This window comes from Orycteropus afer, unplaced genomic scaffold (genome assembly GCF_000298275.1).
Source record: "Orycteropus afer afer isolate SDZICR_OR568_19922 unplaced genomic scaffold, OryAfe1.0 scaffold00126, whole genome shotgun sequence".
Classification (NCBI taxonomy): domain Eukaryota; kingdom Metazoa; phylum Chordata; class Mammalia; order Tubulidentata; family Orycteropodidae; genus Orycteropus; species Orycteropus afer.
Window position 1 is genome coordinate 750,810 of NW_006921713.1, and position 18,350 is coordinate 769,159.

The window sequence follows — 18,350 nt, forward strand, 5'->3', positions numbered from 1 at the left end:
CTATGACACAAAACAACAAATATCATCAGATAAAACATGATCACGTCAGATTGCTAACTTTCCTATCATTTGTGAAGATCATAGATCTTAAAATTCACACACAAAAACAGTGTTGGAGACTACTTAATTATTCCATTTTCAAAACTCCTTTGATAATTAAAGGACATGAGAGTATAGTGGTTCCCTACTAAGGTAGATTTGGGGAAATAAATACAAATATTTCTCACACGTTGAACTTTGGGACTTACTGATATACTATTAAAGTGTGAATTCTTCAAAGTTTTGTGTTTTCAGTTTTAACTCAATGGTTATCTTTAACATCTATTATTCTTAACTGTCACCCATTGTTACTGTTCAGTTAATACAAATAAAGTACTTGAAATTCTATATTCATTATCACTATCTAATGTTGTTGTTGTTGTTATGTGCCATCGAGTTGGCCCCGACTCATAGCGACCCCTCCTTGGGTTTCTGAGGCAGTATCACTACGACAGTAGGATTGCCCAACCTTCCTTCCGAGGAGTGGCTGGTGGGTTTGAACCGCCAGCCTTCTGGTTAGCAGTCAAGTGTTTTAGGCATTATGCTACCAGAGCCCCCCTTATTTTTAATAGCTACTCACTTATTTTAAATAACAAGTAGTACACACAATTACTTATATATAATCATATATTTTCTAGTTTTTAAATCAACCTTTTTTCAAATTTTGTTGCTGTAATGTTCAAAAAATTATAATCTCTCCTTTTCTTTCCATGAAGATAAGGAATCCATGTGATTACTCACTCTTCTGAAGTTCCACATATACTGGGGTGAGTACAGGGGCCTGGTTTCAAATCTCTATTTTTTCACTTATTAATCCTCTGTATACAAGTTCTCTAAGCATCACATTTTAATATGTGCAATGATCATTAAAATACCAACTTCATGGTACTGCTATGAGTGTAAAATAGGAGTTAAATTAAATGAGGAAATATATATGTAAAATTATTTTATAAATTTCAATGTATTATAAAGTGTTAGTTGTTATTATTATTTGGAGTGTCTGGGTGGCACAAATAATTAATGCACTCAATACTGAGAACTTGGTATTTCAAATCCACCTTTTCAAAGCCCTGGTGATCTACTTCCAAAAATTATCCACTGAAAACCCCATGGAGCACAGTTCTATTCTGATACACGGAGTTGTCATGTGTTGGAACAAACTTGATGGCAACTGGCTATTATTGAGTATATCCTTCTGCTCTAACTGTTGCCATTGAGTTGATTCCAACTCATATTGACCCTATAGGACAGAGAAGAACTGCTCCATAGGGTTTCCAGAGCTGTAAATCTTTACCAAAGCAGACTGCCTCATCTTTCTCCCCTGTGCCACCAGAGCTCCCTATTTCAGCTCTATCACTTGCTAAACCAATAGTAAGAATAAAAGTATTCATTATGACTGGATCATAATCTTTTTCTTAATAATAATAAACACACCTCTCAGAAATAGTGTACACCGCTAACTCAGCAAAAGACAACACAAAAACTAATCTTGTCTTTTATTTCATGCATATGTGATTGTTCACACTCATGAACACTTATATCTATATACACTGGGGCACATGAGAGTCATAATAGCCTATACAAACATTATGTAAATACGATCGTAAGCACATTCACCTAGCTAGGATCTCAGTTTCACTTAGAAGTTATGTTGCAGTTACAAAGTTCAAATATGTAAGAACTTGTCTTTTAATTTAACTAAATCCATTTGCCATAATGAAATCAAATTGCTACTACCCAAAAATGATTGAAATATACTCTCTCTCTACACACACACATGCATGCATACAGTTTTTAGTCTAAATTCTTTCACTCTGCTTAATTAATTATTAAACTCATGTTTAAAATAATTTTTGGGTAATAGATAAGAATACTTACCACTGCTTTGCTCTGAAGAATTAGATTTAGTTTATTTATGGCATCTGTAATTTGCTTCGTTTCCACACACCCGAGAACACTGCATATATTTTTAACTTCTTCAGTAATATTAACCATATTTTGCTGTAAATGACAAGATTCACATCTTACTGTTTATTGACATTGTGAAGACACTAATTTATCTTCAAACTCTCTTTCCATAAAATAGAATGAAAATTAAATAAAATGTGTTCATATGTTTCATTTAAAAAATAAGGTTCTCAAGACTCTGGTTGTCATGTGGCCTTAGTCACAACTTGCATTGAGGAAATGGTGAAAACTAATATTAAGATTGTGTATATGAACTTTAGAGACCCTGGGTGTCAATACAGTAAGTTGGTGTCAACTCGACAGTGATTTTTTTAATTTATTTTTTGGGTTGGTTTGAGCTCTGATTTAACCCTACCACTAATAAAATAAGAGAGACAGAGAGTAAGAGTAAGAAACTCAGTTTAGACAAAGTATGTAGTTTCTACAAAATACTTTGAAAAGGAAGTGACTGACTGCAAATATAGGTAGAGTTTGCAAATGTATCTGCTTTTGGAATCAGTGGACAGGAGGGCAAACTTATTAAAACTTAGATTCAAACTAAGATTCAGAACAAACTTGGGAAGGTGGTGTAAGGGTGTTAGTTAATTATCTAATTGCACTTAAGATGGTTACATACAGATTTTATGCTCACAGTTCTAAGAGATTTTTAATAATCTTTTATATCTCACCTTTGAACATGTTCTTGATAAGCTTTGAATAAAAATGAAAAATCTGTCCTATTTGACCTATAATTTCTTTGTGTACAGTACTTAGTTATGGTGAAATATATCCTTTCCTTAGTCCCAGGCTAATCACCTCTCACTGTACAGTATGTTTTACACATTTTGTATATATAGTAAAAAATGGTGGCTTTTCAAAACATGTTAACTCTATCACATGTTAACAGAGTCAGTCATTCCAATAGAGGATTAGCAGAATTTATTTCCAGGAGAGAGAGAGAGCAAAATAGCTGTTACTTTTCCACACACACAGGTGTGAATTCACAATACAAAAAAATTATAATTATTACTTTAGGTATTTTCTAACAAAACATCAATTTAAGGACATGACAAAAAATTATATTAGTGAGTTACCACTTTTCCACTTTCATGGGAAGCAACCACTTTTGTATATGTTGTCAGTAAGTCTTATATGTGATTTTATAAAACCTAGAAAGTATGCTTCATTAATTCTATGAAAGACATAATCAGAATTCCAGAAATTTTCAATAGGTTTGAGTAAAAAAAGTAAGAAGATGCAATTTAATTCAAATGGAAAAAAAAGTTAGTTGTTTTATTTATACATAAATTCTATGTGAGTCATTCTTGATGTGTGCCTTTCAGAAGTTCTATTTAATTATTAAATTGAATCAAAATACATAAACTCTCCATAACAGGAAAATTAAGAGTACAACCTCATTTTCCATATATATATAATCTGAACTGGAGTTTAGTTTTGAGCACCACATTTAAGACTGAATTTGACAAAGTGAACTTTCCCAAAGAAGAGCAACCAGACTACTTGTGGACTCATTCTGTACAGCATACTGGATAACATTTTCAGCTCTGCAGTCAGGTTCTCTGTGCTCAAATCTTGGTTCTTCCCCTTTCCACCTGAGACCATTATCAAGTTATCCAATTCCCATGTGGATACATTAATAGTTAATTATAAGTTTCTTGTAAAGATTAAATTAGAAAAAAAATATGTAACAATGCCAGGCAGGGAATAAGGTTAAATTTAAAAGTTTAATTAATTACCCATTCAAAGAGATTTTTTTTAAGTTTATAAGAGAAATTAGATACTGTACATGAACAATTTACTAATAAAATAAACTTAAAAAGTCATAAATGTTGTTGTTGTTATATGCTGTCGAGTTGGATCTGACTCATAGCGACCCCTCCTTGGGTTTCCAAGGCAGTATTACTACGGAAGTAGATTGCCCAACCTTCCTTTGGAGGAGTGGCTGGTGAGTTTGAACCGCCAGCCTTCTGGTTAGCAGTCAAGTGCCTAAGGCACTACGTTACCAGAGGTCCTTTTAGAGAGGTATATATTAAGTGCTACATTTATTTTTTCATAGATTCTTTGTGAGCAGATATGAATTTGTAAAAATCCATAAACATTACTAATTAAAATGCAAATCCTGGGTGATTGGCTTTGGACAGTCTACAGCCAGTACAGTCATCTACTATTCCAGCCTTGCAGAGCTTCTTATCTGAGCTAGGTTATTTATGTGCATTATCTCATTTAATCTTCACAATAATTCTGAAAAAGTAAGTATTAGTGTATCAATTATTTTCATGATTCACACACAGAGTTCTAGAAAATATAAAATGAAATATTTCAATCCCAAATAACTTGATAATTAATTGAATGTGAGGGATAACAGAAAGAATGAATGTAAAATTATTCTAAAATTTAATATCTCAAAAACCAAGAAAACAGAGTATCATTAATTACAGTAGGAAGCACAGATGATTCTAGAGGCATTATGATAAATTAGTTTTTTGATGCATTGACCTTGAGCTGACAAGGAGACAACCAGGTAGATGTAGCATTCATATAGTGGGATATTCAACCAGGTTCTAGCTGTAGTAATAGTTGGATGAGAAACATAAATACTCTACACAAACACACACACACATGACACTCTCAAATAAACACAAGATAAACTAAAAGAAGAAATGTAAATGCATAGCTTAACTCAAACGAAACACAACAACGAAACACACAGCCGTCGAGTCTGATCCAACTCATAGTGACCTCTCCTTGGGTTTTCTAGGTGGTATCTTTATGGAAGTAGATGCTCCATCTTCCTTCCAAGGAGTGGCTGGCGGGTTTGAACTGCCAGACTTCTGGTTAGCAGTCACATGCCTTACACACTATGCCACCAGAGCTCAAACCAAAGACAAGATGAATATCTAGGTGACAGGAACTTAAAGAGAACTTAAAGTTTGAGCAGAAATTCCAACACTGATGCTGCAATAGCTGAGGGGAAATATCAGACTAGATTTAAGTTCTTGGGCTTAGAGCCTGGTTTTTAATACTCATATAGGCCCCAAATTTTAGGCCTATACAAGGTGGTAGATGTAGGGTAAAGGACAGAGATAGAATTGAGATCCCTGAAAAAAAAATCCTAACATTGGATAGATTGCCTCTTGAATAGAGCAGGAGAAGAAAATCTATGCTTACTGACCAAAGGATTTTCCATGAGCTTCTCTACTCAGGGGCTTTGAGTAAGAAAAAGGAATTATATGAGAAATTGAAACCCTCAGCCTGTATTATATGTGACTAAGGAATATTATTATGCAATACCCACAGAAGGAATTTGTATTAAAAATGGTGGTGTTGGACTACTGTGATTATTTTTGATCCAGGTAGAAGCAAAGGCAAAGCAGCTGTTTAAAAACACCTTTCTAACTCAAAACTGTAGAGTTTGCTCTAAAACACACACACTCACACACACACACACATCCTGAATGGAGGGAAATTATCAGCCTGAAATATACACATTCTATGAGGTTAATGCACTATATGAGAGTCTACTGACACAAAGCGCAGTGAAATTAGCACTCAACTTCAACAAATATCAAACTAGATCTGGGTATCATTTTCATAGAGGTGATACATGAACAAGAATTTAGATATGATTGAAAAAGAAGAAGAGAGAGAAATGAGAGGAAAGCTGCAAGCTAGGCATGTCATATTTCAGAAAATCTTATATTTAAATGATAGAGTAGGAAATTTGGGCCAGAGATGGAGTGCTCGGAATATGGAGCAAAGCCATTAAGAATACAGTTGAATGACAAAAAACCAAATGTGTTGCATTGAGTTGATTCTCATTCATAGTGATCATATAGGACACAATAAAACTGCCCCACAGGGTTTCAAAGGTAAATATTTATGAAAGCAAACATCTTTCTCCCATAGAGCAGCTGGTGGGTACAAACAGCCAACCTTTCAGTTAGTAGCCAAGTGCTTAACCACTGTACCACCAGGACTCCTTAATAGACACCAAGTAAGAAATGGTTGATGGTACTAAGAACTTCTATCTTGGGGGAAAAGGAGAAAAGGAAATAGGATAACAATTTTCAAATATTTGATGGCCTGTCAGGTGAAAGGGGGATTAAGTTTATTGTAAGCAGCTTTACTCATCAGTTATGCACTATCTTGTTATCTGACATTTCATGTTCATAACAATAGCAAAAAAAAACTACTATCTCACTATTTTGTGTATTAACAAGGTGCATCTGGCAATAATGAATGCTAAAGTGTGGGGTCGGAGTAACGCTGGCTTTGATGATTAAGATTATATGTCAACTTGACTGGGCCATGACTCTCAGTGGTTTGGCAGTTATGTAATGTAATTTGAAGTCACGTAATGATGCAGTCAATCAATCTCCATTTTGTGATCTGATCTGGTCATGCTCTATTTTTGCATAATGCCAGTTATCACATAATGACATGGTCTTTGGAATCTAACCATATCTGTAAGTGAGGAGTGAGTGTATTAGAAAAATAGTTAGATTTTAGAGAGGTTTATTTGGTTCAATATGAGAAAAGTGTTTGCAAACATTCTTTGGTAAAAAATCAAGAAGTCTGCCTTCTGAGTAGAAAGTTTCTCCACTTTAGAGGTATGCGAACAATCAGGAATATTTAGAGGAGATTTTTGCATTGCATAGAGGTTTGACTAGGCTATCTCTAAATTCTTTCCAGCTGTGACACTTTGGGTTAATGAAGACTGATAACAACACTGTGATGTTATTTTATGTACTGTAGTCCAAGCTTATCTTAGGAAATAGTCCATTTACCATTCTCAGTGGTAAATGAATATTGAAGCAGCCTAAAAAGTATTTTGAACATTAGGAAAGATTGATGACAAAATTTTTGCATGGGCATTTTTCTGGGGAAACGAAACAAGATAATTTGTGTGTGTGTGTGTGTGTGTGTGCTGTTTTCCATCTCATTTAATCATGATGGAGGTTAAAGAGACATGCATTTAAACAGGTATGTAACAGCTTGCCATCTACCAGATTTTATATAAACTTTAATGAGATTCTATTTATATGTACATACTGAAAATCATCAAATTCAATTAATGTATTTGAAGACAAAATAAGAATTTAGATTTTTTTTTTTAATTTTAATATCCTTAAAGACTAAAAATAGTCTTCGGAGTTTCATTTTGGCTTAAAATGTAGAATGTTTCTCCTACCTTAACAATACAATACTCTACCAAATGATAATTTTCCTGACTCAGTCAGGGATTTGAGGTCACAAAATGACCAAATAAACTGAATTCCCAAGAGTCGTAAGGCCCTCCAAGAAAAGATAAGCTACTGAAAGTGCTTGAGCATTGTCAGTACAGAAGAAAGAGGTAGCCATTATATGGCTGACATCCAGATTGCATGCTGTTGTTGTTATGTGCCCTCGAGTCGGACCGACTCATAGCGACCCCTCCTTGGGTTTCCAAGGCAATATCACTACGGAAGTAGATTGCCCCATCTTCCTTCTGAGGAGTTGCTGGTGGGTTTGAACCACCAGCCCTCTGGTTAGCAGTCCAGTGCCTTAGGCACTATGCTACCAGAGCTCCAGATTGCATAGGAGCCCACAAAATCTAGATGCTTGGCATAAGAAAAGACTTCTGCCCAGGATGTATACCAGACTCTATTTTTGTTGTTTACCCATAAGCAAGCTTATTCTAAGCTGACTCTCAACATCTCCTAGCCAGAATACTTCAGGAAGCTTCCAGGAAGAATATTTACCCAGGCTGTCACCGATATATCTATAGAAGAACAAGATATTAACTAACTCAAACTTCATGATGAGCAGCGAAACCAGGCTGAAGAGATTTCATAATGTCTTTTGACAATTAAAGCATGATTTTATAAATATCAACCAATGAGTAATTTCCCATGTAAGGTCCTGAATTTTCTGTACTTCAATCCTGAAAAAACTTAATTTCACCAGAGCATTTTGGTAAATCCTCACTACATGCTTCTGGGCCGAGAATACTTTATTCTTTCAATAAAACTTTTTGCTCTAATTTTAACAGAGACTCCACTTTGGTCTTTGACAAGCTAAAACTGCAACAAATTCTTAAAGGCTCAAGGTGAGCTACTATGTCAGTTTGGAGTATCTGGGAGCCCAAGACACAAGAGGAGTTTGCATTCATTCGCATGCTTTTTTCCCTGGGGATGTACCAGCTGCTCAGGGAAAATACTGAGGGTAGTGCAGGAGAAAGACCCTATTCAGTGGTGCAGGCATGTATGTAGGAGGTGATCAGCTGCTTCTAGGGAGTAATCAAGGAGCTCTGTTCAATTCTGTGGATCCTTCTCTTACAAGAAAGAAGACAATGTCTTAAGCTGTTGGGAAAAGGGTAGTTAACTCTCTCACCTAGGGCCCAGGTAAAAATTTGTTGCTTCTGAGGAAGGAGTAGGAAGCAAAATAGTCTGCCCAGGGGAGAGAGAGAAAATAGGCAAAGATCCACTGCTTTTGAGGGAGGAGAAGAAGCAAAAAAATGTTTTTCCTAGGAAAGGGGAAGGAAAGCTTATTTTGAATTTAGGATCTTACAAGGATATCAAAGAGAAGTCAGCTATCATAGGGGAGGAGTAGGAAGCTCTCTCCTGCAGAAGACCAAGTGCAGATATAAGGCAGGGTATGGTTGCCACAAGGAGGAAAAGCAAGAATGCACAGCAAACCCCACTCCTGAATCATAGTGGTAAGCAAAGGTGCTTTGCTTAGGGACAAAAGCAAAGGGGCAAAAGTATGGAGAGAGACCCCTTCTGTGGCACAAGTATAAGTAGTGACTGTTGAAATTTGAGCATGAAGCAGGAACACGGAGAAAAATCCTTATACTACAGGCCTCACCAACAGCACATGTAATAGGAGACAACTACTAGATAATCATGATCTGAAGTTCCTCCTGAAGATAATGATAGGAACAACAAAAAAATAAAGCTCAAATCATGTCTACATTATATAAACCCTATGTATTAATAGTGTAACCAAAGAAGAAGCATGCCCATTTCAATACAATTTACCTTAGTCTCTGTTCTTGTTCTGCACAGGATATCTGGCACTCAGAAAAAATAAATTGATAATCATATCCATACAATAAAATAATCCGGTGTCAATAAATAAAGCAATTAACAACACCAGGTTAAGACATGGCCCAGGTTTTAAAATTATCAATAAAATAATTATCATTAATATGCTAAATGATTAGTAGAAAACATAGACCACCCATAAACAGATGGGGAATTTTAGCATAGAGATGGAAACTATATAAACAAGTCAAATGGAAATGACAGAAGTACAAAATTGATATGATATTATAGATGAAGAATTCCTTCAATGGGATCATTAGCAGATTGAACATGGCTAAGGAAAATATCAATAAAATTGAAGATAGGTCAAGATAAATTATTCTAAACATGAAAGGAAAAGAGAATGGGGTGGGGGGAAGACAAGAACTGTCAAACAGTGTCATACATGTAATTGGAGTTCTGGAAAGAGAAGAACAGAGCAGAGAGAGACTTAAAGATATAATGGGCAACATATCAAAATTTGTGGGGTGTTATTAACATTTACAAATCAATATAAGGCTTTAAATTTTTAACAGTTTCAATACTGCTATGTTAATTAAAGACATTACATTTATGTTTAGAATCCTTCCCATAAAGAAACCTCCAGAGCAGATAGCTTCATTGGTGAACTCTATCAAACGTTTAAGGAAGAAATAAAACCAATTTTACTCAAATTCTTTCAGAATATAGAGAAAGACCACTTCTCACTTTATTTTGTGAAGCTAGCATAATCCTTTTACTCAAATCAAGCATTACAAGGGAAAAACAAATTGTAGACTGATATCTGATATCCTTTATATATATACATATATATATATATGTGTGTATATATATATATATATATATATATATATATATATATATGTGTGTGTTATATATATATATATATATATATATATAAACTCACTGCCATCAAGTTGCATCCCACTCATAGCATCCCTTCCTTGGGTTTCTGAGGCAATATAACTACGGAAGTAGATTGCCCAATCTTCCTTCTGAGGAGTGGCTGGTGTGTTTGAACCACCAGCCTTCTGATTAGCAGTCAAATGCTTTAAGCATTATGCCACCAGAGCTCCTATTATATATACAAATATAACCTGGATGAATCCAGCAATACATTTACAGGATTTTAAATCTTTACTAACTGAAATTTATACTACAATGAAAAGATGCTTTTAAAATCTGAAAATAATTAAAAAGATAAAAACCTTATATTTACCTGTATGGTTGTTGATGTTGATATGTGCCATGGAGATGGTTCCAGCTCATGGTGACCCTATGTACAACAGAATGAAACACCACTCAATCTTGTGTCATCCTCACAACCATTGCCATGGTTGAGCCCATTGTTGCAGCCACTGTGTCAGTCTATCTTGTTGAGGATCTTTCTCTTTTTCACTGACCCTCTACACTACCAAGCATGATATCCTCCTCAAGGGACTGATCCCTTCTCACAATAAGATTAAACTGCATGAGACTAAATATGGCCATTCTCATGTCTAAGGAATATTCTGGCTGTACTTCCTCCAAGACAGATTCATTCATTCTTCTAGCAGTACATTCAATATTCTTTGCCAACACCACAATTCAAATGTGTCAATTTATCTGCGATCTTCTTTATTCGTTGTCCAGCTTTCACATGTATATGAGTCTACTGAAAATACCATGGACTGGATCAGGCACACCTAAGCCTTCAAAGTGATATCTTTTCTCTTGAACACCTTAAAGAGATCTTTTGCAACAGATTTTTCCAATGCAATACATTGTTTTATTTCGTGACTGCTGATTCCATGGGCATTGATCCAATTAAAATGAAATCCTTGACAATTTCAATAATTTGTGTGTTTATCATGATGTTGCTTATTGGTCCAGTTGTGAGGATTTTTGTTTTCTTTATGTTGAGACATAATCTCTACTGAAGGCTGCAGTCTTTGACCTTCATCAGTAAGTGTGTCAAGTCTTCTTCACTTTCAGTAAGCAAGGTTGTCATCTGTATACCACAGGTTGTTAATTAGTTTTTCTCCAATCCTGATGCTACGTTCTTCATATAGTCTAGCTTCTTGGATTATTTGCTTATCATACACATTGAATGAGTATGGTGAAAGGATACAATCCTGACACACACATTTCCTGATTTTAAACCATGAAGTATCCTCTTTGTCTGTTCAAATGACTGCCTCTTGGTCCATCTACAGTTCCTCATGAGCACAATTAAATGTTCCAGAATTCCCATGCTCTGCAATGTTATTCATAATTTGTTATGATGCATACAGTTGAATGCCTTTGCGTAGTCAATAAAACACAGGTCAACATATTTCTGTATTCTTTACTTTCAGCCACAAAAATCTGACATCAGCAATGATATCCCTTGTTTCATGTCCTCTACTGAATCCAGCTTTAATTTCTGTTGATGTATTTTGTTGGTTGTGTATTCATTTGGAGAGACTCTATAGGCTCTGGAAACAGTATGCTGTAAACTTTATGGCCACTTGCCAGACCTGGATCTTCCACAGTGCTGTTGGATGGGTTCAAACAGGCATCCTTTGGGATACTGGCTGAGTCTTAACCATCTGTACCACTCAGGGATCTTCCAGCTTGAATTTCTGGAAGTTCCCTGTGCATAAACTGCTGCAATCATTTCTTAATTATCTTCAGCAAAATTTAACTTGCATGTGATATTAATGATGCTGTTCAATTATATCCCCATTTTGGTGGATGACTTTTCTTTGGAATGGATATGTATCTCTTCTAGTTGGTTGACCATGTTACTGTCTCCCAAATTTCTTGGCATAAACAAGTGAGCTCCTCCAGTGCTACATCCATTTGTTGAAACATCTCAATGGGTATTCCTTCAGTACCATCAGTTCTTGATCATATGTTAATTCTTGAAATGGTTGAACATCAACCAATTCTTTTTGGTACAATGACTCTCTGTATTCCTTCCATTTTCTTCTGATGTTTCCTGAAACCTTCAATGTTTTGCCCATAGAATCCTTCAATATTGTAACTCAAGGTTTGATTTTTTTTTCTTCAGTTCTTTCAGCTCGAGAAATGCAGAGTATGGACTTCCCTTTTGATTTTCGTACTCCAGGTCTTTGCACAATTTTTAATACTTTTTGCACACTTTATAATACTTTGTCTTCTTGACCTGCTCTTTGAAATCTTCTATTCAGCTCTTTCACTTCAATAATTCTTCCATTTGCTTCAGGCACTCAGTTCAAAAGCAAGTTTTGGAGTCTCTTCTGACACTCATTTATACCTTTTCTTCATTCCTTGTCTTTTTAATGACCTTTTGATTTCTTCCTGCATGATGTTTTTGATATCAAGCCACAATTAGTCTGGTCTTCAGTCACTGGTGTTTAATGCATCAAATCTATTCTTCAGGTGGGATGTATTCAAGGTTGTATTTTGGCTCTTGAAGACTTGTATTAATTTTCTTCAGCTTCAACTTAGACTTGCATATAAGCAATTGATGGTCTGTTCCACATTCTGCCCCTGACCTTTTTCTGACTAATGATATTGAGCTTCTCCATCATCTTTTTCCACCTATGTAGTTGATTTGGCAACTACATCTAAGGTATTTGCCATGAATAGGCCACTGGTCTTGCAAAATTCTACCATGTGATCTCTGGTGTCATTTATATCACCAAGGCCTTATTTTCCAAACAATGATATTTCTTTGTTTCCAACATTCACATTCCAATTGCCAGTAATTATCAATATAGCTTTAATTCATGTGTGGTCAGTTTAGAATGCAGAACTTGGTAAAAATCTTAAATTTCTTCTTCTTTGGCTTTAGTAGTTGGTGCATACCTTTGAATACTGGTAATTAACAGGTCTTCCACGTAGGTATATGGATATTTTCCTAACACTGACAGCACTGTACTTCAAGATAGATCTTGAAATGTTCTTTTCGATGATGAATGTGATTTTTTCCTCTATACTTTGTCATTCCCAGCATAGCAGGCCATATGATTGTCTGATTCAAAATGGCCAATACCAGTCCATTTCAGCTCATTAATGTCTAGGATATCAATTTTTAAGTATTCCATTTCATTCTTTATAGCTTCCAATTATCCTAGATTCAGACTTCATACATTCTGCATTCTGAATATTAATGGATGTTTGCAGCTGTTTCTTCTTATTTTGAGTTATGCCATATCAGCAAATGAAGGTCCCAAAAGCTCTACTCCATCTACATGATTAAGGTCAACTCTACTTTGAAAAGGCATCTCATCCATAGTCATATTTTGAGTGCTTTCCAACCTGAGGAACTCATCTTCTGGCACTGTCAGCAATATTTTCCTGCTATCCCTAAGAATTCCAGTGGCCAATTTTTTTCAGAAGTCATCTGACCATGTCCTTCTTCCTGATCTTACTCTGGAAACTCCACTGAAATCTGTCTACCAGGGATGACCTTGCTGATATTTGAAATATCATTGGCACAGCTTTCAGCATTATAGCAACATGTAAGCCACCACTGTGTAGATGAAAACAAAAATCAATAAATTTATTACCTATTCGTAATACTATGAGTCGGGTTTGACTCGACAGCACATAACAACAACAACAATACATATTCTCAGCAAACCTGAAATGTAAGGGAACTTCCTTAACTTTAAAAAAAACAAACAAACAACTAACTTCCTACCATCATTACATAACTTCCAAAATAAAATTAACAGCAAGGCTAAGAATGTCTGCTCTTATCTCTTCTAGTCAACTTTTTAAGTACTAACTCACTGCCATCAAGTCAATTTGACTCATAGCAACCCCTCCTTGGGTTTCCAAGGTGGTATCTCTACAGAAGTAGATAGGTCAAACTTCCTTCTAAGGAGTGGCTGGTGGGTTTGAAGCACCAGCCTTGTGGTTAACAGTCAGATATTAGAGATGAAATATTGGAGATGTAAATATTAGACATCACAGATGTCATAAATGTATATACAGAAATCCTAAAGAAGCTAAAAAAAAATTATTCTTAGAAATTAAAAGTGAATTTAACAGGGACACAGTATACCAGGTAAGATATATAAATACTTAAAATATTTAAGGATAAAATTAGCCCAATACATAAAACATTGTTGACAAAAATGTAAGGAAATCTGTATAAATGGAGAAATACAGCATGGTCATGGATTAGAAGATTCAATATTTTAAAATACTAATTCATAAATTGATTTACAGCTTCAGCATAAGCCTAGCAAAGTAACTAAAATAGCCAAACAGTTTTTAAATAGAAACAATAAAGTTGAATAACTTAAACTCTGATTTCAAGACATTCTATAAAGGTCAGATAATCAAGATGTGTAGAATTGATGTAAGAACAGACATACAGATCAATGGAATAGAAGAGAGAGTCTAGAACTAGACTTACATATATATATGGTAAAATTTTTTTACACAATATCACCAAAATTATAGAAAAAAAACAATATTTTAAACATTTCAGGAACAATTAGATATCCATCTGGAGAAAACAAAACCAAAAAGTAGACATTTTGACCTTTACTTCATATCATACACTAAAAGTAACTTGAAATGGATCATATGTCTAAAATAACAGCTAAAACTATACATATATATGTTTTTTAATTGGAAAAATATATGTAAAGTTGGTTAGGCATGCTATGTCTTTGTTAAATAGAAAAAATCATGAACTATAAAATTTAAAAAATAAAAATGGATTTCTAAAAATTAAAAACTTGTGCTATAGCTTTAGAGAAAATATTTATAAAGCTTGTATCTCAGAGAGTACTTTTATTTAGAATATATAGAGAACTGTTATAATTCAATAACAAGACAGACAACCAATTATAAAGATTTGCAAATAATTTTGAAATCAAAATCAAAAGGAAACACCATTCTATTAGACAAGATACCCATATTGAAAGGAAGTAAATCTTTGATTGCATGATAATGAAAGTGAAAAGCCACTATCTGGCAGAAGATATTTAAACACATATAACAAAAAAAATAAAAAGTAAATACATAAAGAACTCCAATGAATCTATTTGAAAGAAACAAAGAAAGGTAGAAATAAAGACAAAACTTTTGAAAATGTAAGTAACTAAAAAAAAAAAAAAAGTTCATTTTAAAAAGTTATTCATGGATTTATTATTAGTTGGATAAGTTCAAATTAAAGTCAAAATAAGACATCATTATATATATTTCCCACTGCCAAATAATGTAAGAAGTTGGATTATAGCACATACTGGTGAGAAAATGGAACAATCATAACCTTATTAGAAAAGAGTTTGGTATTACCTTGGAAGTCTATATGCCTATATATATACCCTACAGAAATATTTGCAATAAATGTACATCAAAAAAGTAGATAAATAAACTGAGGCCCATTCATCCAGAGGAGTACTATACTCCAGTAAATGTACAACTCATAATCACATGGAATAAAGTGGCTGAGTCTAACAAAGTGAATGAAAGATGCAGGGCTTAAAAAGTACTTATAGTATGATTCCTTTATATAGTTTCTAAAAAAAGAAAAGGAAAGGAAACCTAAAGAATATATTGCTAAGGGATGTGTGCTTTTGTGATGAAATAAGAAAAATTAGAAAATACTTTTTCCCAAAGGTTACCTCTCATGTGGAGGAGAGGACATAGAAAGTGGCACACAGACATATCCTACCCTACAGGCAATATTTTGTTCTTTAACATATTGTTTAATAAGAATCTCTGGTCGATTATTTTCTAATTTATATTAAAAATTAAATCTTCTTTAGACACAAATCTTCATTAGACATATTCAAAATAAAATATCAGATCATGTTGTTTCTTTGTACAAAATTATTCAGTGCTTTCCATATCACTAGGAGCACAGATTATGTTGATTTAGGATCTACTTTCACTTTTTCATTTCTTATTCTTCTTCAAGTTGTGGAATGTTCTATATAAAATAGGCTTGACTTTCAGTAGTTTCTATTCTGTCCTTTATTTCTGCTGTGAAAGGTTTCAATTCTGTGACTGGGTTTGGTTTTTTCTTATGACCTGACCTCACCTCATTGATCTTGACTTACCCTTCTCTGACCTTTCACCTGATTCTTTTTGTCTAGTCATTTTATTCTATTTTCTTCTTTTCTTCCATTCCCATCTCTTCTTATATTCTGTTGTGAATGCAAAAACAGCTTTGTGATATTTTGTTCTAGATCCTACACAATCCTGTACTTTAGTAATAGCGATAAAATTAGTAGCAGTATTAGCAATAAAATAGCACTCTGTACTTGGCTTTTCTTGAACACTTATTTTCCAGTCCCTGTATCTATTATTTCTTTTTTTCTTTAATATCATTACATTATATTTCATATTCTCTGCTCTAGTCAGGAACAACATGAACTTTAGAAAGGTTGAATGAAAAACCTGTAATGATAGAAGGCTGGTGTATTTATGCACCTGATTTGGTACTGTCTGATCCTCAATTCTGTTCCATACTTCCCATTTAAATTATGTTTGAAATGGATATTTCTGAAAATCTAACAATAGATTTTCTTGTTTCTAAGAGAGCTTCAGTTTTAACATATCTTATAAATCTCTATGACTCCCGTTCTTTTTACTTACATATGGAATTTTCAGGTTCTGCCTGGATGATTATAGTTGGATTTGGGCCTTGAGAAGAGACCAGTGTGAGAAAAATATTGCTCTGCACTCTTTATTAAGTTACTTAAACCTCTGTCTTAAGTGTGGCATACTCTCCTGATTATACAGTTGTATAGCCTCTGAATCATTGGATGTGTGATACAAAGTTTATGAATTGAATTGTGTCCCTACAAAAATTTGTCATAAATCCTAACCCCTGTACCTATGGATGTAGTCCCATTGGGGAATAGAGTTTTCCCTGTCTTATTAAGAAGGTAAGAGCAGTCAAGACTGTGTCTTAGACCTAACAATTTTTGAGATATAAAAAGAACAGATTAGGCACAGAAGCAAGCAAACCCAAACAGGGAAAGGTAGATTTTATGAAGAACTTTCTGAAGAAACACCTGAAATATCTCTAGAGAAGCTGAGAGGAGTTTTCCGCTAGAGTGTACAGACAGAGCCTTCCTCTAGAGCAGATGCCCTGAATTCAGACTTCTAGCCTCTTAAACTGTGAGTAAATAAATGTCTCTTTGTTAAAGTCATCTACTCAGGGTATTTCTGTTACAGCACCACTAACAAACTAAGACAAAATGGTTGAGAGGTATTTAGCTCAATAAACCAAAACCACTCTTTGAAGCATAAATCGATTCTTCTCAATCAAGATCCATCTAGTGCATAATGAGTTCACAGTCACCAGATTCTGGTGTAAGTTTGCCATCAGTAGTATTGGTAATTTCTCTAAAGGTCCTCTATTGCACTTTAATAAGCATTTTGGAACCTGTGTTTTGGAAGCTACCACAGCACAAAGCAACAACAAAGAGAAGCAATTTTGAATCAGAAGGTGAATCTTTCACCTGTGTTGAGATCTGATTTTACACTGTTTTGCTCAGTTTACATTCTACTCTATGTACCACTCCTCGGAAGGAAGATTGGGCAATGTATCTCCATAGTGATACTGCCTCAGAAACCCAAGAAGGTGTTGCTGTGAGTTGGATCCGACTCCAAAGCAGTGAGTTAGGTTTTGTTCGGTTCTATGTACATGTTTTATGTGGCTATGTTGTTTTCCAACTAGATCATTAGCCACTTCAGAGCATGGTTCCAGTGAGTAAATAGTTCAGTAATTTGCATGAAGCAAGCATTCAGTAATACTTTTGAGGATAACTTTTCTTTTTTGTAATTCCTTATTTTCCTAAATTAGAGATAATGAATTGGATAAAGAATTGGGGATAATGAATGTTGTTGTTAGGTGGCATGGAGTTGTCACTGACTCATAGCGACCCTATGCACAGCACTGCCCAGTCCTGTGCCAGGCCCATGATCCTTGCTATTGACAGGGATAATGAATACAGAATGTATATCTTACATTTCAGGGGATTAGTGGAATAGAGTTATTTTTTGTTGTTGTTTGTTTTTTGCTAATAATGAGGCTGTATGTAAATTGCATAGAAACAAAAAACAAAAAACAAAACACAAAAAAGTCCAAAACCAAACTTACTCCCGTGGAGTTGATTTGAGTCATAGTGACCCCTTCTTGGGTTTCTGAGGCAGTATCTCTACAGAAGTAGATCACTCAATCTTCCTTCCGAGGAGTGGCTGGTGGGTTTGAACCACCAGCCTTCTGCTTAGCAGTGAAATGCTTAGGCACTATACTACCAGGAACTACTGCCTAGAAACTCCAAAACCAAACCAAAC

At 34.7% G+C, this 18,350-nt stretch overlaps 1 protein-coding gene across 1 annotated transcript in view; it reads right to left on the reverse strand.

Annotated features, from left to right (window-relative positions):
* The window catches only part of PIK3C2G (phosphatidylinositol-4-phosphate 3-kinase catalytic subunit type 2 gamma), a 654,890-nt gene that overhangs the window by 558,008 nt on the left and 78,532 nt on the right, over positions 1-18,350 (reverse strand). Inside the window, exon 8 of the mRNA XM_007944442.1 lies at positions 1,918-2,040. Within this exon, the coding sequence (XP_007942633.1) occupies positions 1,918-2,040 (123 nt within the window). The remainder of the gene's footprint in view (positions 1-1,917; positions 2,041-18,350) is intronic.